Source organism: Bos mutus, chromosome 11, assembly GCF_027580195.1.
Source record: "Bos mutus isolate GX-2022 chromosome 11, NWIPB_WYAK_1.1, whole genome shotgun sequence".
Lineage (NCBI taxonomy): Eukaryota > Metazoa > Chordata > Mammalia > Artiodactyla > Bovidae > Bos > Bos mutus.
Genome location: NC_091627.1, coordinates 39,395,187 through 39,416,881, shown reverse-complemented (window position 1 = coordinate 39,416,881; position 21,695 = coordinate 39,395,187). Strand labels below are relative to the sequence as shown.

General features: G+C 42.8%; 1 protein-coding gene across 1 annotated transcript in view; it reads left to right on the top strand.

The window, feature by feature from the left end:
- The first annotated feature begins 445 nt into the window (after positions 1-445).
- The window catches only part of ANTXR1 (ANTXR cell adhesion molecule 1), a 258,267-nt gene continuing 237,017 nt past the window's right edge, over positions 446-21,695 (top strand). Inside the window, exon 1 of the mRNA XM_005893586.3 lies at positions 446-953. Within this exon, the coding sequence (XP_005893648.3) occupies positions 802-953 (152 nt within the window). The 5' untranslated portion in view covers positions 446-801. The remainder of the gene's footprint in view (positions 954-21,695) is intronic.

The following is a 21,695-nucleotide window of genomic DNA, read 5'->3' as shown; positions in this document are numbered from 1 at the left end:
TAAGTGTACAGTAAGGTCACTTGGGTAATTCAGATAACAAAGGCCCGTTCTTCTCTGCTCGTTTGTCCAGCATCTTGTTTGCAAAGGTCCTAGCCTGGGGTCAGAGCCGTGGTGCTTGGAGTAAGTTCTCACCAATTGCTTACATGGACCTTATCAGCGGACGTAGAACAGGAAAAGAAAGAACAAGGATAAAAAGGCTAGCGAGTGAGGAAGAACTAAAAATGGAGAATGAAAGAAAAGATGCGTGAGAAAAAAGAAGGAATAAGAAACGTGCACAGCCAGGCTCCCTAGAACGCGCAAGAGTGCTTTCGCCGTCCTTGGCCACAAGGTGGCACCCTTTGAACTTTCTTTCCTCATCAAAATATGAAAGGGGCGGGGGGGTTGAAAGGAGGGAGAAAAGAGTAAGCACTCCCCCAACCAAGAACAATTTGAAAACCCACCCCAAAATATTTAAAATCTGGGACAAAGAACCGTCAGGACGGAACTGCTTCAATTGCAAAACCTCAGCGCTGCCTCCCGAGCGGCCCGCCGGCCCGAGTCAGGAGCAGCCCCTTTAAAAAAAAGCGGACTACAGTATTGGGATTCTTGAAACCCGAAACCTAGAAACAGAATCGTAGCGGAAACCAGAAGGAAAACCTTGAACTCCTTCAGACAATTGCTTCCGGGGAGTTTTTCGGGAGAGCGAGGGGGAATAAAGGGCCCGAGAGGAGGGCCCCTCGGATGGCGCGCCCCTGAGGGTCCTGGCGAGTTCGAGGAGCGTGGGGAGGAGAGGACCATACTCTCTCCCTTGGGCTGCAGGTCATGGCCACCGTGGAGCAGAAAGCCCTGGGCATTGGCTTCAAGTGTCTCTCTTTGGCCACTTTTGTGCTCATCTGCGCCGGGCAAGGGGGACGCAGGGAGGAAGGGGGTCCAGCCTGCTACGGGGGATTTGACCTGTACTTCATTCTGGACAAGTAAGTGCCGTGAGTTGTTCCACCCTAGGCTAAGCTGATGATGCTTTCTTCCCGGGCTGGGCTCCTTGGCAGGGTGGCTTTGGGACAGGCGCGCATCTCCAGGGACCCAGAGGGGCCGCGGGAGGTGGCGCTGGCCCCAGCTCTGCGCCTTTGTGGACCGAGCGCGCGTCCCCATCCTTCCCGGCTGCAGGAGCCGGACGGGCAGGCGTCGCTGCTTGTTCTCCAGACAGCTTCTTCTCTGCCTTGCTTTCCGGCGACCGAGGCGCCTGAGTTTGAGGATGGGAGTGTAAAGACGCTGTTGACCTACTACCTCTCTGTGAACCTTTTCCATTTGCTTTAGAATCCTTGGTGAGAAAAGCTGACTTAGGAGAGGTAGAACAACGTTCAGGCACGTCTAAAGTAAGCGGCGTGGGCTTTTAAAAGCCAATCGTCTCTTGTTTAGAAACTCTGCCCTACATATTCCTTTTCCCTGGTTCCTCATCATAGAATGTAGGCAGACTGGGCACTTCGTAGAAATATAAGGCGAATTTCTCCACTTCACTAAGTTTGAGGCTAGGGAGTTCTTTGTTGTGGGGACGTCTTGTGAGTTGTAGGATGTTTTGTGAGTTGTAGAATGTTGAGCATCCCTGGCCGCTACCCTGTAGATGCTGGTACTACCCGCTCCATAACGTCCCCCACCCCACTCCCCAACCCCCACTAGTCTCTCCTTGGTGACAGGCAAAAATGTCTCCAGACATTGCCAAAAGTCCCCTGCGGGTATATTTCTCCTCCCTCTGGGCTTGAGAAACCCTGATGCAGGCGAAGTCAAGTTCTTGGCGATTTGACTGGTGGGCTACCAGGGAAGTGCAGGAGCCCTGGTTTTCTTGCAAAAATGGATGAGGCTTCAGGACTGTTCAAGGGAGAACTGAACTCTGCCCAATCCCCCGTAGACTTGCCAAGCCACAGTCATTCAAGGAAGTTGCCTGCTATCAACTAAAAAGCAGCTTTAACAATAAAAAGCCCCTCAGCGAAGATCAGTGCTCACTAGCGTCCTGTGAGCGCCCCGCTGCCAGGACGGGACGCTTGCTGGTACAGTGGAGGGGACATGAGTTTCACAGACTGGAAAGTATTTGCGAGTTGGAAAAAGAGTCCTGCAAAGCAAGCTGGCCAGCTAGACACCAAATGTGCTTTGCAGTTGCCCCTGGAGTTTGGTTTTTTTCCGTAAAGGCTGTTTTGAACTCCAGATTCTTTGGATGAAAAGGGAGATCTCTTTCCTGCAGATTTATGAGAAGGTGGATACTGAAAATATACTCCAGTGCTAAGAAATGGAATTTCTTTTGTTACTTCTAGCGGCTGGGATCACCAGCTCACAGATTCAGACCATCTGAAAACACAGATGCCCATCATTTTGCCTTTTTTTTTTTTTTTAAAGCCAGTTCAGAAGAACATACAGGAAGCTTGAAAATGGACAGAATCACCATGTCCTGGAATGGAACAACTCCACATTGCAGATTTATCAAACTCTTTCCAAATTACCTTATAGATTGAATTAAACTTTAAAATCAGAGTTCTGAAAGAATTTTGTTGGTGAGAGGAATTTAGCAAAATGATTCTAGGTTTATCTTAGAGAAAAAAAAAAAAAAACAAGTATTAAGAGCTAAAACATTTTGGAAAAAGAATAATGAATACTTATATCTCCAAATATTAAAATGTACTGTGAGGCAAATTAATAAAACACAGGATGGCTTTTTAAAAAATGGTTCTTGAACAAATGGTTGGTCCATAGGAAAAGAAGAAGTTTAGATTTACTCTTTACCCCCACCACCACCACCAAGATAAATTCCAAGGGAATTAAAGATTTTAATGTTAAACATTTAATTGAAAAATGAAGTATTGAAAGAATTAGAAGAAAACTTAATGAGTATTACTGTAATCTTAACTTTGGAGCTTTAAAAACAGAGTAGCAACAATAAAGAAAACTGCAAAAAGATTTACATATATTAAAATCTGACATGTCTATAAGCGAAAAAAATGCCACAAATAAAAGATAACAAGTTACAAAAACTTTTGCAACATAAATTCGCCTCTATAGAGTAACCTTAAAATGTAATAAGCAGTTTTTAAAAGATCATCTCAGTAGAAAACAGGCTTACTATATGAATAAATCACAAAAAATTATGAAAGGTAATAAACAAAAAAGTTCAAGTTCCCTAGCAAAGAAATGGGAAAATCAAACAAGATGTAATATTTATTACGTTGGCAAAGATTTTTAAAGAATTGTAATATTCAGCATTGGCTAACTTGTGGGAATGAGGGCCGTTGTCATATCTTATAAGGAAAATATAAATTTGGTTTGGTCTTTCTAGGTTTGTGCTCTCCAGTAAAACTTTCTATGATGATGGAAATACTCTCTTTTTGTGCTTTCCAGTACGGTAGCCACTAGCCATATGTGGGTATGGACTCCTGAAATGTGTCCAGTGGGACTGAGGAAATGAACTTTCTATTTTATTTAAGTTTAATATAAATTTCAGTAGCCATATGTGTCTATTATTTTGAATAGCATAGACAAGAAGATAGCATGGCAACATGTATCAAAGGAAAACTCCAAGATAGTCAGAAAAGAGTGCCTATATGTTCGTGGCTGTGCTGTTTATGATAATGAAGCTGAAAATTATCTAAATGTCCAACAACAGAGGCTTTAATAAGTTAGACGTGGTATATGCATGATATTGAGTACACATGTTATACATGCATGTAAGATATTTTTAGGAGAAACACAGTGCACATAATATACTCTTAAGGGAAAATACAATTACCAAACATTATACGCTATGTTTCTACCTTTGTAAAAAATGCTAAACACATGTGTGTCTTTATTTACCCAATATGTAATAGTATTTGTCTGTAGAAAGTAGAATTTTAAAATTCTTTTTTTACACTTTTCTGAATCTTCAAATTTTTCTACAATGAATGTATAGTACTTTCATATTCAACAAAAATAAGTTATTTTGAGTTTTTAAAAAGTCACTTCAAGTGTGAGGGGACTCTCTTAACCAGAGTGCTGAACTCCAAGCCCCTCACAGTTATAGAGGATTTGCTTTCATGTCTAATCCTGGAGTACATTTCTAAATACACCATAGGGTCCTTGGCAATGTTGAGGACCCAAAAATGCTCTGGGAAAAAAATGGTGGGGAGACCTTTACAGGTACCTACCTTTACATGGAGGTGGACTCCTCTGACTTCTTTTAGTTGTCTTATTGCTTGAAGAGAGGGACATTTTTGTGCTGAATGAGAAAGTTGCTAGAACTTGGTATGATAAGCGTATGCAATTCCAGTTTGCCATCTCGATTCGAGCTGATTTATGGGATTGTGGAACCCAAAGCTGGGGGATGGGCCACAAGCCAGTGATAGCAAACAGTCCCCCAGCTGGTCCCTAAAGACATGGTCTTTTGTCCTAGAAAGTACCTCCCCAGAAAGTGCTGTCCAGCACCCAAACACTACAGCTTGCAAAGGGAAAGAGTGCTGATGAGTTTTTTTTCCTTGGGCTTCTCAGATCCTCTGGCGGACAAGACACTGTAGAGGCTGAAACCAGTGGCTCACAAGGCAGTAGATTCACCATTCTTCTCCCCACCCCTCAACTCCCTTTTTTCCCAGCGAATGGTTCTCTTCTTTTCTGTGACATTAAACCTCAGCTCATTTCAGCTTTAAGCAGAATGCACCTCTGGCTTGGAAGAAACCCAGATTATACATTTAATGGAACGTCATGTTTTCTCAACCAGAAGCAAAGACTTCATAATGATAACCTAGACTACCACAGTAACACAATAGGGCATTATTAGCGGCTTTGGCCACGGAGCTGATGGACTGGGCTTCACAAGGCTTTATATGATGGAATTTTATGTTCATTCAAGCATGCTTTTCTGGTTACAGTCAGGAAAAGTAGACTGCTGGGAATTCAATCAGGGATTTGAAAAGTCAGATTTGGAAGGACTTTATCCAGAGGAAAACAGTCAAGGAGCAGCTAGCCACCTTAAATCTCCCAGAGGGCCCTCTAAGATTAGTGCACCCAGTTGGCCAACCCATGGACATGCGTGGACCTTTCCTCTCTTGCAGGGCTCTTCTGTTATTACACTAGATATTTATATATCACATATTGGTCTGTTTTATAGAGAGCTGTTAGTCACTTAAGTGGAAAAAATGGACTCTCCATCGTGAGTCTGGGGAAGTGCTGGCTATATTCATGTGTGCCCTACAGATTTCAAAAATAGAATGGTTGAGTGGGGTGGGGCAGGAGAAGTGGAGGAGATAGTGAGCTGGAGGATGGCAGTAAGCCTTGAATAGTTGACCTACAGGGTTTCCTAAAGCCACAGCCTGTCACCCAACAAATCCTTACATTTGCAAAGACCCTCTACAGGCTCACTGTGTGGGCTCCTTCCCCATTAGAACTCCCCAGCTCCTCCCTCCACGACGTCTTTTCTGTTCAGCACCAATTTTCTCTTCCTCTTTTCCCCATACAAAGGGACCCTGTCTTGCCACTCATGCAAGTCCAACCCCAGCATCCAAAATTGGGTGGTCACATGTGGTGATGCTCTGTAGAACCCTTCCTATGTGTTACACTTCAGAGACACAGTCATTAAATGGATTTTTATAACATTAGACTGGGAACCACACCATGTTCTGGATTCCCAGCTACTAACTTACAAAAGAAATCTTTAGAGTCAAAACGAAAGTCTCCTAAAACTTACACCGTCTCACAAGTGCCCCAGAGAAAACCTTGCTTGGTTGCTAGGGCAAACGCACTAGTGTCTAATTTACTGATGAGAAAACTGTTCAACCTTGGTCAACCCACTGGATTAAGTGACCTGTGGAAGGACCTAGGATTAGATAATGACAAAGCTGGGATGCTGTCTGCTCCTGACTCTCAGCCCAGCTCTTTCCACTCATCATTGCCCTGTGCAGTTGGGTCATAATGAGAAGCACATGGCAATACGACTGGGTAGATTCCAGGAATTAAAAATCCCTGCATCAGAGTTTCAGGAAATGATGGTGCATAAGGCAACTAAGGTTACTTAACTGAGGAGCTACTGCTCTGCTGTTAAAGCAGTTCTAAATTGATTGAAAGTTTCAGGGTCTCCAACCCTCTGCAGCCCATGGAGATGTTCCAGAGGTCTGGGGATTACCTGATGGGTAGCAGGACTCTAAGGACCTCTGATTATAATGCCCTTAAAGATCTGATAAATTAATAATTTGTTCACATTTAATCCAGTGGAAAGGGGAAATTCAACTCTGTAGACATGTTAAAACTCACAGATGTAGCTTGTTTTCAGAAGTGCTTTGGAAGAAGACTTCCAGTAATGAAAATGCAAACTTGACTCTGAATAAGGAAGACAGAGTTCATTAGAAGGTACCTTGAAAATGATACAGTAATAATTCTGAGAAGCATCAGGGAAAAAAGCTTTTCAGGGCCTTGGAATGTCTTCTTTTTGATATCAAGATGGATTTGATGGTTTTTCATTATTCTTCCTTAATTGAAAGAATTGTAGTTTTGGAGAGGTCTTATCAGGTCAGGTAACAGTTGGTAGAACTGCTTGCAAATTGGAAGGTTTGGCTTATGGTTCAAAATAAATAGGGCAGAACTCTTTTGTTTTATTTTGTGCTTCTGTCTGGGCCTGCCAAGTAATTACCTCTATCTGTGGAGACCTGGTAAAACTCAGTGTCAAGCTGAGAATAGAATCCAGGAGTGCTGGAGGAAGGCACCCATCCTGAGATAACCTGCAATTATCTTCAAATCCTGTAGGACTCCCAACAGTCCAGGAGCAAACTCTGGCATCCCTTAGTGAGACTTGGCTGTCACACAAATGCAAATAGGATTTGCCCATCCTAAAGGAAATCAGGCCTGGGTGTTGATTGGAAGGACTGATGTTGAAGCTGAAACTCCAACATTTTGGCCACCTGATGCGAAAACCTGACTCATTTGAAAAGACCCTGATGTTGGGAAAGATTGAGGGCAGGAGAAGAAGGGGATGACAGAGGGTGAGATGGTTGGATGGCATCACTGACTCAATGGACATGGGTTTGGGTGGACTCCTGGAGTTGGTGATGGACAGGGAGGCCTGGTGTGCTGTGGTTCATGGGGTCGCAAAGAGTTGGACACAACTGAGCGACTGAACTGAATTTAGAACATGTGTCTATTTTTGATATGATGTCCAGAGACTGTATTTTGCCTCTTGCAGTGATTACTGGGCAACAAAAGACCAAGTGGGTATTTGGCTATTTCCTGATGTGTTTCCCAGACATACCACGTTTGTACTGAAAATAGTGATTAGATTTCTTCCATCTGGAAGAGCTGATTCTTTCATTCATTTGGCATAGATTTGTTCTCAAGTCTGATCACAAGTGTGTGCTCCAGTAAAAGTACAGGTGACAATACCTGTTGTCAACACTGTCCTGTCCTGGAGGCTGCAAGGAATGGAAGAAAACAGCAAGCAGTCCAAAGCTATTTGCTTTTTAGGTAGGAGGACATTAGAAGGACTCCAGGCAGGCAAAGCTAAAGGCTCTAATGAGGATTTGGGGCGGGGGGCAGGTTAGGTTGGGCTTCCCGGGTGGTGCTAGTGGTAAAGAACATGTCTGCCAACGCAGGAGACATAAGAGACACAGGTTCGATCCCTGGTTAGGAAGATTCCCCCAGAGAAGGGAATGGCAACCCACTGCAGTATTTTTGCCTGGAGAATCCCCATGGACAGAGGAGTCTGGCGGGCTACGGTCCATAGGCTCGCAAAGAGTTGGACACGAATAAAGTGACTTACCATGCACGCAGGTAAAGTCAATTTTAGATCAAAAAGGAGAAGAAATAAGTAAGTGTACTGAGTCCATGTTACCTGCCACGCATTGTGTAAACATTTTGCCTGTATGATCCCATTTAGTTATCTCCTTTATAACCACATAAGGCCATGATCACTATTTGACACATGAGGAAACTGAGGTTTAGCAAGGTTAGCCAAGGTCATTGTAAGTGGTGAAATCAGCCTCAAATCCAGGCATCTCTGACTCACGATCTATGCACAGAGATGAAAAGAATCTAAGCATGCAGGAGAACATTGACTCAGTCAGTGCAGTTTATGGTATGCCATGGTAACAAAAAATCCCCCAAATCACAGTGACACAAAACAGCAAAGGTATAAATCTTTGTAATTTCTGTCTCTGCTACACATCTGGTGAGGGGCAACAGGGGCTCTGCTCAGGGTGCTATCCTGGAAGCTAGACTGGTGCAAATTCCTCAATACTGGCTTTTACCATCATTGCTGCAAAGGAAGGAAATGCTGGAGAGTCTCTGGCTGGAGCACTGCCAATAAATTAATGATTTGTCCAGATTGAATCTGATGGGAAAGGGAAATTCAACTCTGTAGACATGTGAAATGACATGCATCCTTCACTCACAACCCACTGGTCAGAACTAGTCACGTGACTACTCAACATCACCACCACCATCGCACCATCAATACTACCACTACCATCACCACACACGCAGGTGTGCGTGCCAAGTAGCTTCAGTCGTGTCCTACTTTTTGGGACCCTGTGGACCATGGTGCACCAGGCTCCTCTGTCCATGGGATTCTCCAGGCAAAAATACTGGAGTGGGTTGCCATGCCCTCCTCCAGGGGATCTTCCCAGTCCAGGGATCAAACCCATGTCTCCTGCATCTCCTGCATTGCAGGTGGATTCTTTACCCACTGAGCCACCTGGAAGGCCCACTGCCATCACCACCAAACCAACAAATAGGGTGTGGAAAAATACCATCCTCCTGTTTTTCTAAAGGGAGAGGAAAGCCAGATATGGGTGGGCATGAAAAGTCTTTACTATAAATCTTTAACTATACACTACTTTTGCCTGAGTAAGCAAGAAAGGAGTAGTCCCTGGGAGAGGATATAAGGATAAGACTTCTGGTCCAGGGTCAGTGTTGATCCATGTCTTAGATATGTTCATCAACCTGGAATTACAGTCAGACACGACAGTTCAAATCCGCCTGTGTGGCAGTGATGGCCTCTTGTTCTTTTCCTTCCTTGCCCATTGCTCCCATTCTTTACATGAAAAATTCAGTGCAGTGGGCACGGGATTAAATTAGACTAAATAGAAAGTAGAAATGAAGATGAGACATGTTTCCCTGATAGCTAAGTATTACATGAATGTATTCAGAAGCTCAGAATCCCTTTGTTCATAGTTTGTGGACTATGAGGGAATTTGAAAAGCTGTGAGGGGAGAGCGGGATGCCCAGGTGGTGCTGGTGGTAAAGAACCCATCTACCAATACAGGAGATGCCTGAGACAAGGGTTCGATCCCTGGGTCGGGACTATCCCCTGGAAGAGATAAGGCAACTGACTCTAGCATTCTTGCCTGGAGAATCCCATGGACAGAATAGTCTGTGGGCTACAGTCCGTAGGGTCGCAGAGTGTTGGCTGCAACGGAAGCGACTTGGCACCCCTGTACACCAGGGGAGAGCAGCCCCTGGAACACTGAGGCAGCCAGGCTCAGAGGATGCTGTGTGTTGCAGAGGCTAATTCCGACCTTGAATCAAGAGTATCTGGGTTCCAACCAAATGTGTTTCTCAGTGAAGGTGTCATTGCCATTTTCAGTGGACAGTTCTTCACTGAGAGGGACTGTAGGATGCTTAGCATTTCTGATCATTCCTTTGTAAATGCCGTGAGCTTCTAGTCATTGTGACACTCAATAAATAAATACCTCTACTTATATCCCTAAATGCCTTCCTTGAGGTGGTACCACCCTGGTTGAGAACTCCTGACTGAAAGAAAGCAGGTAGAGCAAGGCATGCCAGTGATACTGATTTTAGGCATCGTAGGACTACATCTGATGAGGAAGAGCATTTATCTACAGGAGGAACCAGAGGGCCAGTGGAAACTGCTGACCTTGGAAATGAATGTGCTCAACCAGTGGTTCTCAACTAGGGACCAGATCAGAACCTTAAGGGTCAAGGGCAGGCTTGTATCTTTTGGAAAATTTCCCAAGTGATTGTGATGTGGTTCTTTCCCTCCCACAATAAATCATGAGAGTGAACAGAAAGACCAGAAAAGCTGTCCTATAGTGATGGCCTTGTTCCTCTCTCATGCGGATGTGGCTAAGGAAGCAGACACCTGATAACTGAATGCCAAGCAGAGTTCTTACTTTAGATGGTGGTATGGAAGGCTCAACATGATATAGCGAAGGAAGAGCCAAGGTCACAAATAAGCCATGCTTTGCCCTGCTGTGTTGGCAGGTCCTGCGTGTGTGCATACACATGGAGGCCGTAGTGTTTGCTAGGACAATCCTTTGTTCCCTTTCTGTCAAGATTCCAGGCAGGAAACATACCCCAGTTCCTCAGGGGCATGAACTGGACTAATCACAGAGGTTAAGAAAGCTGACTTTGGAATCAGGCATTTCTGGCTTTAGATACCAGCTCAACCTTTTACTAAGTTGTATGACTTGAACAGATTTTTTAGCCTTTCCGAACCTCAGTCTTCTCATTAATAAAACAGGTATTAAAACTACTGCCTCACAGAAGTATCCTGAAGATTAAATAATATTCAATTAAAACCCTTAATGAAGCATTTGGTATGTGAGTGTCCTAGATGATGATAATGGTGGTGGTGATGGTGGTGACAGTACAGTGGTGGTGATGGGGATGATGGTGGAGGGGGCGACAGTGATGGTGAAGATGGTGTTGATGGCGATTGCAGTGGTGATGGGGATGATGGTGGAGGGGGCGACAGTGATGGTGAAGATGGTGTTGATGGCGATTGCAGTGGTGATGGGGATGATGGTGGAGGGGGCGACAGTGATGGTGAAGATGGTATTGATGGTGATTGCAGTGGTGATAGTGATGGTGATAGTGATGATGTGATGGTGGTGGTGATGGTGACAGTGATGGTATTGATGGTGATGGTAGTGTGATCAAGATAATGGTATTATTGATGATGTGATGGTGGTGGTGGTGATGATGGTATTGGTGGTGGTATTACTGATGATGGTATTGGTGGTGGTGATGGTGATGATGGTATTGATGATGATGGTAGAGGTGATAATGATTATAGTATTATTGATGATGTAGCAGTCGTGGTGGTGGTCGTGGTGATGACAGTGATGCTGGTGGTGGTAATGGTGGTAATTACCCCTAGAGGAAATGGATGTGTTCTTCTAACAAAAGACATCTCCTTAGATTATAAATTGGACTTCCTGTCTAGGGTAAGGAGTACATCAGTTCCATTCAGTATTTATCAAACTTTGCTAAATGTATCAGATTACAAAATGCCTATGACATGTTCCTGGCTCTAAAGGATTTCACAGTTTAGCAGAAGAGACAAAGGGCTAGGGAAACAGAGTTGGTGAAATAATGAATTTTGATTGAGATTAGAGAGGTTTAGGAGATTTTCTAGAGAAGGTAACCGGATCCAGGACTTGAACCTCAGGCAGGGTTTTTCCAGGTGACAAAGTAAAGAAAAAAACATCGATGCCCAAGGAGCAACACAAGAAGGTGAAATGACACATACTCTTTGTGATGTAAGCATGACAGTGAGGGTGACAGAAAAAGAATCTGGGAAGAGCAGGATTTTTCATATCAACAGTAGGTTACGGGATTATGTTGGGGGAATGGGAAAAAAAGAACAAATGAAATTGAGTGACTTTGTAGGGTGGAGTACCAGGACTTGATGAGCAGTTGGCTGTGAGTGAGTGAGAAGAAAGAGCTATGAGGGGAAGGAGTAGGTTTCAGAAGAAAAGAGGAGTTTGGTGTGGACATGTTGAGTCTGAACACGTAGGACATTTGGGTGAAGGTATTGAGTAGGCAGTTGGATTTATACCCTGTAACTGGGGAAAAAAAAAAAAAGACTTGAGAGTTGTCAGCCCAAGAGTAGTAGATGAAAATATGGATATGATAATAAATAATATGGAGATAATATCAAGATAATATCAGGGTTAAAAAATGTCAAGGAGAGGTGGTGTTAAATGAGGAAGATGGCCAGGGTCCAACCTCGAGGAATTGCCAAAAGGAATGTCTGGGCCAAAGAAGAAAACTCCATTAACTAGAGGTGAGAAGAATTCGCCAGAACAGTTAGAAGAGAAACAACTAAGAACTGTTACCACTGAGGCCAGGAGAGAGAGAATTTCAGTGGAGGGGTGACGAACTAGATGTTTTCCCCCTAAAATCATCATCTCCGTTCCTAGTCTTGGGGGCAGCATCACCCATAGATCTAACCACGTAAGCCAAAAGGCTGGGATGAATCCTCTTATACTCCTAAGCCTGGCAGTGTCTGCTCCCACATCTCTGCTTTGTCATCTCCTTGCTGTGCTGTGCTTAGTTGCTCAGTCGTGTCCAACTCTTTGCAACCCCATGAATTGTAGCGTGCCAGGCTGCTCTATCCATGGGGATTCTTCAGGCAAGAATACTGGAGTCAGCTGCCATGCCCTCCTCCAGGGGTCTTCCCAACCCAGGGATCGAACCCAGGTCTCCTGCATTGCAGGCGGATTCTTTACCATCTGGGCCACCAGTGAAGCCCTATCATTACCTTAGTTCAGGCCATTTCCCACCCAGTTCATGGAAATGTTCTCTAAATTGGTCTCTTTACCTCCTCTTTTTTTTTAACCTTTCCCCCTGGGGCTTTGCAGGTGGCTCAGTGGTAAGAATCCGCCTGACAATGCAGGAGATGTAGGAGACATGGATTGGATCCCTGGGTCAGGAAGATTCCCTGGAGTAGGAAATGTCAACTCATTCCAATATTCTTACCCAGAAAATTCTGTGGACAGGGGAGCCTGGCAGATTACAGTTCATGAAGTTCCTAAGAGTCGACACACCTGAGCATGTACACACTACTCTATAGTCTTGACATTGGTACCAAGTTGATCTTTTCATCTCCCCCACTCCTTCAACTTCTAAATACTCCCCAAGTTCTTTCAGTATAAAATGTGAACTCCTTAGCAAGGGATTCTAAAGCTTTTTTGCTCTGATTACTATGTGTTGCCCTTAGTTTCATCTCTTACCACACCCAACACCCTTGCAATTTCCAACAAAACTGTTGGTGTGCAGTTCCCTGAACTAACCCCATGCTCTTTCTTGCCTTTAGCTTTAGTGACCTCATCACCATTTCCATATTTGTATAGGTGATACCCTCATAACTTTTGAGATGATACTGGCATTTCTTCCCTTCCCGTCACTAGCTGTGGGCTCACAGTGGTACAGAAAAATTGAAAATAGTCATCTCTTTACATATCATCTTCATTCTACATTTGTTCTTTATTCAGAGTCTCTCAACCCTGTAACAGCTCATATCACATAATAAGCAGCAGAGGGGTCCATTATCAAGACATGGAGAAGAATAACCCTTGGTGTTTGTCCTCTGAGGTCTCATTCAGTGGCCTCATCTTCTTTTCCTCATACCCTGCTGCTTAACCATATACAGCTCATTCCTGTAGGAATCACCTAGAACAGGACTTCGCCAACACCTTTTGGCAAAAGGATTATGATCAGAATCTTAACCATCATTATTTACATAAAATGTTGTGTTAGTCACTCAGTTCAGTTCAGTTCAGTTGCTCAGTCGTGTCCGACTCTTTGCGACCCCATGAATCGCAGCATGTCAGGCCTCCCTGTCCATTACCAACTCCCAGAGTTCACTCAGACTCACGTCCATCAAGTCAGTGATGCCATCCAGCCATCTCATCCTCTGTCGTCCCCTTCTCCTCCTGCCCCCAATCCCTCCCAGCATCAGAGTCTTTTCCAATGAGTCAACTCTTCGCATGAGGTGGCCAAAGTACTGGAGTTTCAGCTTTAGCATCAGCCCTTCCAAAGAAATCCCAGGGCTGATCTCCTTCAGAATGGACTGGTTGGATCTCCTTGCAGTCCAAGGGAACTCAGTTTTGTCCTATTCTTTGCGACTCCGTGGACTGTAGCCCACCAGACTCCTCTGTCTATGAAATTCTCCAGGCAAGAATACTGGAGTGGGTTGCCATGCCCTTCTCCAGGGGATCTTCCCGGCCCAGGGATTTGAACCTGGGTCTCACACATTGCAGGCAGATTCTTTACCATCTGAGCCACCATAAAAGATAATGCAAATATCAAGTTTATGGAAACTATATAGAAAATTAAAAAAAAAAGAAATATCCTAACTCAACTACACTCCAGTCACAATAATAAGCAATATAAGGTCAAAGGAAGTACAAAATGCCATTGGACAGCCATAATCTAACCATAAGTAAATGGATGGTACATTCCAGTTCATTCCTCGCCTGTGCTTGTCCCAGTATAATTATTAGTGGCTTCCTAGTTTACTCTTGAAAGTGTTTCAGTTTGGATTTTAAATTATATGGTCATCCTGATTATTGACTGTCATAAAAGACACTATCAAAGGAACACAAGAGGATTGAAGGCCGAACAGGTGAATCCTCTGATACACCTTATTCCATTAAAATGGGCAATCAGTTTGGCACTTCTGATTCCACTCAAGTACACCAATTTTAACCTTGCCCTGGCATCCCCATTCCCAAATTCTCATAAAAATGTGTGGAACTTCTGCAGTACTTCTCGCTAACTTAGCAGCCTAACACTACGAATTGTAATCGTATGCTTCCTCCCTCCATGGGGAGGCAGTGTTGCACAGGTGTTAGGAGTACAGGCTTAAACACTGGAAAGACTGGAGGAGAGTAGTGTTTGGACTAAGAGCATGGACTCTAGGGTCCTTATCCCAACCCTACCACTCACTAGTGTGCCCTTGAATGAGTTACTTATTCTCTTTGTGAACTAGGTTTCCTCATCTGTGAAAAGGGACCTAATAGTATTATCACATAGGGTTGTGCTCAGAGCAGAATGCTGCCCACACACAGGAAGTGCTCATTAAGTGCTAGCTATTATTAAATGGCTTCTCTGGTGGCTCAGTTGGTAACGAATCCACCTGCAATGCAGGAGACACGGGTTTGATCTCTGGGTCAGGAAGAACACCTGGAGAAGGAAATAGCAACCCACTCCAGTATTCTTGTCTGGGAAATCCCATGAACAGAGGAGCCTGGCGGGCTACGGTCCATTGGGCATCAAAAGTGTCAGATATGACTGAGGAACTAAACCACCACATTATTAAATGGCAATGAATGTAAAGTGCTCAGCACAATGCCAGCTGCCTAGTAAGTACTTAGTGCATGTTGTTCTGTAATTAATCTTTAGATTCTAAAGGACCTACCAGGCATTCAAAAATCATTTTGCTGCATCAATACATATCTTTTTTATTTATATATACTACAAATATATCCAGCAAGAAAGAACCGAGAAAGGTCCTATGCTGAAGGCATTGGTGACTTTTGGAAATGTTGCTTCAGGACCTCATAAATGCAGAAATTAAGGTTGAATGAACTCAGGGGCTTAGTTTGAGATGAGAAAGGAAAGAAAGTTTGTTGATGACTTCTGAAAAAGAAGCTGAACACAGACAGTTAGCTTCTTACTGCCTTCCCGACCATCATCTAAAACTGTTTCATCCCCTGAAAGTCTTCAGAAGGCATCCGGGGAAGCCTGCGTCAGGTCCATGCAGGACGCCTGCGTGTCCGCCACCTGCGTGGAGGACAGCCACACTGACCTCCAACACCCTCGTAAGAAATTCCACTAGGAACAAAGCAGGTGAGCTGAGTTTGCAGGAGGTCCAGCCGGGTCTGCTTTCAATCCTGTTGCCAAGTTAGAAAAACATGTAGAGGAGGGTTCTGGAGGAGCCTCAAGAACAATCCCAAATCTGGAAGTGAGTCTGAAGGAAAGACTGTGACATCAGAAGAACAGAGGCCACCTCCACAGAGCCCTGCTACCCTGCGGCATCAGTATCACCCAGAGGCATCTGTGCGGGACAGTAGAGGGGAAAAGAAGCCACAAAAGAGAGAGCGCACGAACACCGGGCATCTTCATGACAGTGACTCCCTCCAGCATTGCTGAGTCCTCCCCACATATCCTGGGCCTCCAGGGAAATGGCAGTCCTGTCTTTGATTATGTGGATGCAGTAGGGATCAGGAATGAGGTCAGATACAGCAGTGTGAACTTGGAGTAGACATCAGGTCCAAAAGCCCAACATATGGCAAGCTGGAACTGATATGGCCCTGTCCAAAACAAACACACTAACTTTGCAAGGATGAGATTCCTTTGTGAAAAACGATGAAGAATTATTCCATTCCCTACTCTCCCCTAATTGATGGAACAATAACATAAGCTTACTTTAGCTATTAAGGCCAACTCCCTTCCCCCAAACGAAGTTCTTTTCTTAAAAAAAAAATTTTTTTTTCATTGGAGTATAGTTGATTTGCAATGTTGTGCTGGTTTCAGGTGTACAACAAAGTGAACCATTTATACATATACATATAGCCACTCTTTTTTTTTTTTTTAAGATTATTTTCCCATGTAGCCCATTACAGAGTATTGAGTAGAGTTCCCTGTGCTATACAGCAAGTTCTTATTAACTATCTTATATATAAGCGTGTGTATGTCAATCCCAGTCTCCAAATTTATCCCTCCCCTCCCTTATCCCTGGTAACCAGAAGTTTGTTTTTTACATCCATGACTCTACTTCCATTTTATAAATAAGTTCTTTTGTACCTTTTTTATTTTTTAGAATCCATATATAAGCAACATCATACGATATTTGTTCCCCAGATTTAGTTTTTAGAGAAGTTTGCAAGTTCAAGACATTGCCATATATATGGCAAATATGAGACCCAGTTATACCTTCCCACATTGAAAGATGAAAATAGGGCTTACAAGATTTTAACAACTGAAAATAAATGATGTAACAAAATTCCTGAGGTGGAAGAACATGTCTATGGAAAGAATTTTCAACAGCAAAAGAAGTCAGTTTTAGCACCATATGTTTTATGATTTCAGTGACATTAAATAAAATAAGAACTTTGTTAGGTGATAAAATATGAAAGGAAAAGAAAAGGGACCTAAAACAGTTGAGGAAATATAAAATAATACGGAAAAATGTAAAGTCATAAAGCCACCTGAGAAGCAGTAAAGAACTGACAATGCAGAAAATGAAGGATGAAGGAATGTTTGAGAAGTTCTTTTAAGTTGAATAGGAAATGAGTTACACAAAGATGATGAGAGAGAAGATGATAAATAATGAATGACAAAAATAGATATCCAGTATACCAGATAATTTGCATTGCTAAAGAATAATCCAGAAGAAGCACTCGACAATTTGATAGAACTTCCCTGATTAAAAAACAAAAACCTGAAAATGTAGATTTCAACTCATCAAGTAATAATCAAAATTAATTAAAAGAGATTTGTACTTAAACATTTCCTGGTAAGAATGTTTAATTTCAAAAGCAGAAGAAGAATTTTATGAATGGGAAAAGATACAGGTTACCTACAAAGGTTCTGCAACATTAAATGCTGGAAAAATTTAATGGATAAAGTTATGAACAAAAATGTTCTGTCAAGATGTCATTTACATGAAAACAGAAAGAGATTTTCAAATACATACAGATTCTTCTAAAAGGGGGAGTGGGGATAATTTTCTTTAAGAAATTACTCAAAAAGTGAATCAGGGTTTTAAAAAACTTAATAGTGATTATATAAAAGAACTTCCAATGACCATCCAAACCATTTAAGCAAATATGTCTCATTAGTATTTTCATTAAATTTGGAGATGATATTACATCAACTAATAAGAGCAGTCTGTTATGAGAAAGGAACAGCTGAAAATAAGAAACTTTTGGAGAGAAAATATGCTGTTTCTGAGTATTCAAATTCATTGGAAAAAATGACCACCACAAAGAATATTACAAAAATAAATTCAACTCATCAAAAGACAGTTTAAGAAACTTTTTCCAGAACTCAAGCAGAAAGAATACAGACATTAAAATTATGAAACCAGAGGTAAGTAATACAAAGGCATAAAAAATTCCTCAGACATAGAAAAATCCAAAATATATACCACCCACATACCTTTATTAAAAAAATATCACTTGAAAGTATTGACATCAAAATGGAAAACTTTTGTAAATAAAGGATATGAAAAAGACATAATATAAAAGAAATAGAAGTAATGGCCTCAGAAAAGTTAATGTCACAGTAATGTTATCAATGAGATTGTACAGCAAAATTTAAAAGTTAAAGAATGGATTCTCAAAACAGAAAGGGAAAAGTATAAATTTTTTTATGCCACATAGAAAAAATTGCTCATACTATATTCACATATACTGCCCCCCTAAAATGAAGTTTACTTTTATCTAGCTTACAAATCAGTCAATCCTAAAGGAAATCAACCCTGAGTATTCACTGGAAGGACTGATGCTGAAGCTGAAGCTCTAATACTTTGGTCACTTGATGTAAAAGAGCCAACTCACAGGAAAAGATCATGATTCTGGGGTCGCAAAGAGTCAGGCACAACTTAGAGCCACCCCAGTTCTCTCAGTCCTATGGCTGTGTGCTTGAAGGGGGCTCATTGTGTCCTCGTGGCTTGCACGTGAAGGGTGCCTCTGACTTTTCTGGCATCCATAGTACCATACCTTGTCTTGTCACGGTCACCTGGTGTTCATCTACAGATCACATTGCTGGCTTTGACTGGTGGCCTTTCAGGCTCATTTATCACATCTTGCTTTCAGACAACTAAAACTGTTGTCTTAACAACAGTTAACAACAATTTTAACAACAATTCTGTGTTGAATTTGCACCAAATGTACCAATACGTGATATCAGAAATATCTTTAGACTTTTCTTGCTCTGTCTGTGTGTGTGTGTATTGGAAAGGTAAATTAGTGGAGGTGAAAGGATTACATATTTTGGTCTAGTATCTTCCTGAGCATTCACAAGAAAAACACAGTTTAGTTTACATCTTGACACAGTGTATGTGCATTATATACCTACACATAGTTAACTGAAAGTTTTACATAACATGACTTTCTGTCATGGTATACAATATATTCTGATATTTCTATTCTATTTCATTTTTATTAACTGTTGGCAACATCCCACCAAACTGATTTCCCAAATCACTAATAGGTTGCATTCCACAGCATAAAAGTCATTGCTGTCATAGCCTTCAGTGAGGTGGACTAACAGGGAAATTCCTTACAAGTCAGTACAGTGGGGCTGGGGTCTCCAGACACAGATAGGAGCAGGGTGGGTACAGTGTTCAGTGGCTTGACTTGGGTCTGCACTGAAGACATTGGAGAAGGGTAAGAGTTGCTGTCAGCTTTTAGAGCAAGAGGGAGGCTGGTTCATGACTCCAGCCAATCAGAAGAGGACAAGAGCTGAAGATCTGGGCCCCAGCCAGGTAGGGTGCAGGAAGGCTAGGAGGAAGGAGAGAAGGGCCAACGAAGAAGTGGAGTGGGGTAGGGGGTCAGAGGGGGATACAGATGAATGCGGGGCCAGAATTAATTGCCTGTTCTGCTCAGTGGGCCTGAGGTTGCCCTAGCCTTGCAGGATTAGCTGGGGACCTGGTAGGTCACTGAGGACATGAATGACTTCAACTGGGTGGGGCTGAAGAAAAGCAGGACCTGACAGTTTTATAATTTCCATCCTTACTGGGACTATGCTCTTCCAGGACTAAAAGACTCCTGGGTGATGTTTCCAACTGTGAGCTCTCTTTATTTCCCTTTCATTTTGCTCTGACCCTTATGCCAAGGAGAGGACAATTTAAACTCAATTTGGACCACTTAATTCTTTCTGACTGGTTGTATCTGTGGCTAATGGAAAGAGCTTGTGTTTTTAAAGGAGCTCAACCACAGGGAAGTTTGGAAACTCATATAAACACAAAAGAATGTGTTTCAGAAACAAATCAGAATGACACCCAGGGTTCTTCTTTTGCTGTTACTCTTTGCATATGAGATCCTTGAAAGTAACTGAGCAGTAATCTGAGGACCAGGTCAAGTTCCATGCAGACCCCTCTCTGCAAACACACAGTGAATACACAAGATGTATTGACTTTCTTATCAGGCTCCAAACCTTGGAGAGGGCCTAGAAAAACAAAAATAAGTAAGGAGCCCTGGAGCTGCTCCCAGCAATTACCTTCTCAGGGGACCAGTGGCTTCGCCTCCTTGTGGTCTGGGGAACCCTTCTGAAAGCCAAGCAGAAAGTGATGTGAAGAGGAGGTGACTGATTTTGAGTGGATCCAGATATAGTAAGTGAATCTTCAAGCAAAGAACTCTGTAGGACTGTGTTCAAGCAGAATTCCCTGGGAGGCTGCTTGAATTCCAAATTTTGTTGAGATATATATTTGTGGAGCCAAAGCATGAGCTCCTAAGAAGGGACCTGAATTCTCTACAGCATCTCGATACCCAGTGGGCTCACGGAAATCTTCAGGGGCTAGAATTGCATGAGTTAGAATTTAATTGAGGCAAATATCTGGGACATTTCACATCCACTGACTTGGATCTAAAACATGGATATTTCAACTCTTTGACTATAGTTTGTCAGCAATTGTGTGTTAAAAACAATTCTAAAAACAAAACAATCCACACAAGTTCAGTGGAACCTTAAAGAGCCTCTTGATGAAAGTGAAAGGAGAGTGAACAAGTTGGCTTAAAACTCAACATTCAGAAAACTAAGATCATGGCATCTGGTCCCATCACTTCATGGCAAATAGATGGGGAAGAAATGGAAAGGGTGACAAACTTTATTTATTTATTTATTTATTTGGGGGAGCTCCAAAATCAGTGCAGATGGTGAGTACAGCCATGAAGTTAAAAGACGCTTGCTCCTTGGAAGAAAAGTTAGGACCTATCTAGACAGCATATTAAAAAGCAGAGACATTACTTTGCCAACAAAGGTCAGTCTGGTCAAAGCTATGGTTTTTCCAGTAGTCATGTATGGATGTGAGAGTTGGACTATAGAGAAAGCTGAACGCTGAAGAATTGATGCTTTTGAACTGTGGTGTTGGAGAAGACTCTTGAGAGTCCCATGGACTGCAAGATCAAACCAGTCAATCCTAAAGGAAATCAGTCCTGAATATTCAGTGGAAGGACTGATGCTGAAGCTGAAACTCCAATACTTTGGCCACCTGATACAAAGAACTGACTCATTGGAAAAAAAAAAAAACAAAACCCTGATGCTGGAAAGGATTGAAGGCAGGAGGAGAAGAGGACGTCAGGGGATGAGATGGTTGGATGGCATCACCAACTCAATGGACATGACTTTGGGTTAACTCCGGGAGTTGGTGATGGACAGGTAGGCCTGGTGTGCTGCAGTCCATGGGGTCACAAAGAGTCATACACGACTGGGTGACTGAACTGACTGAGGCAGGACTTTTTGTTTCTACCCTGGGGCTTTGGTAACAATGGCTGGATGAGCCATTATTGAAGAGAACATCAGGGCTCCCATAGCTGGGATGTTAACATCAGTAATTCTTGAACAGTCTAGCATGATAAATGAGATATTTAACATACTGTAGGGTAGAGAGAAGCTTCCCCAACCAACACCTTCCACATGGGTCCTCAAGCTTGAAAAGAAGCCATGTTAGAACATGGACACACCATCTCGGGCTGATTATTCTGGGAGTATCTACTAGTTTAGATTCCAAACGAGAAAATCAGTTCACAAGGCAAAGTACAGGAGAGACACGCATGTTTTAACAGAAAGTCCAAACAGAATAAAAAACCCAGTGTATCTTTCCCCATGACAGAAGTGCAGGAGTCTGGTTCAGGGGGGTAGTTTTGAGATCCTCCATGGATGAACTAGTTAAGAGTTCAGAGTTAGGAGTCCAGTTGTAGCCAGTGGGTGGTGGTGAGGCAGGGGAAAGGACCATGGCACCA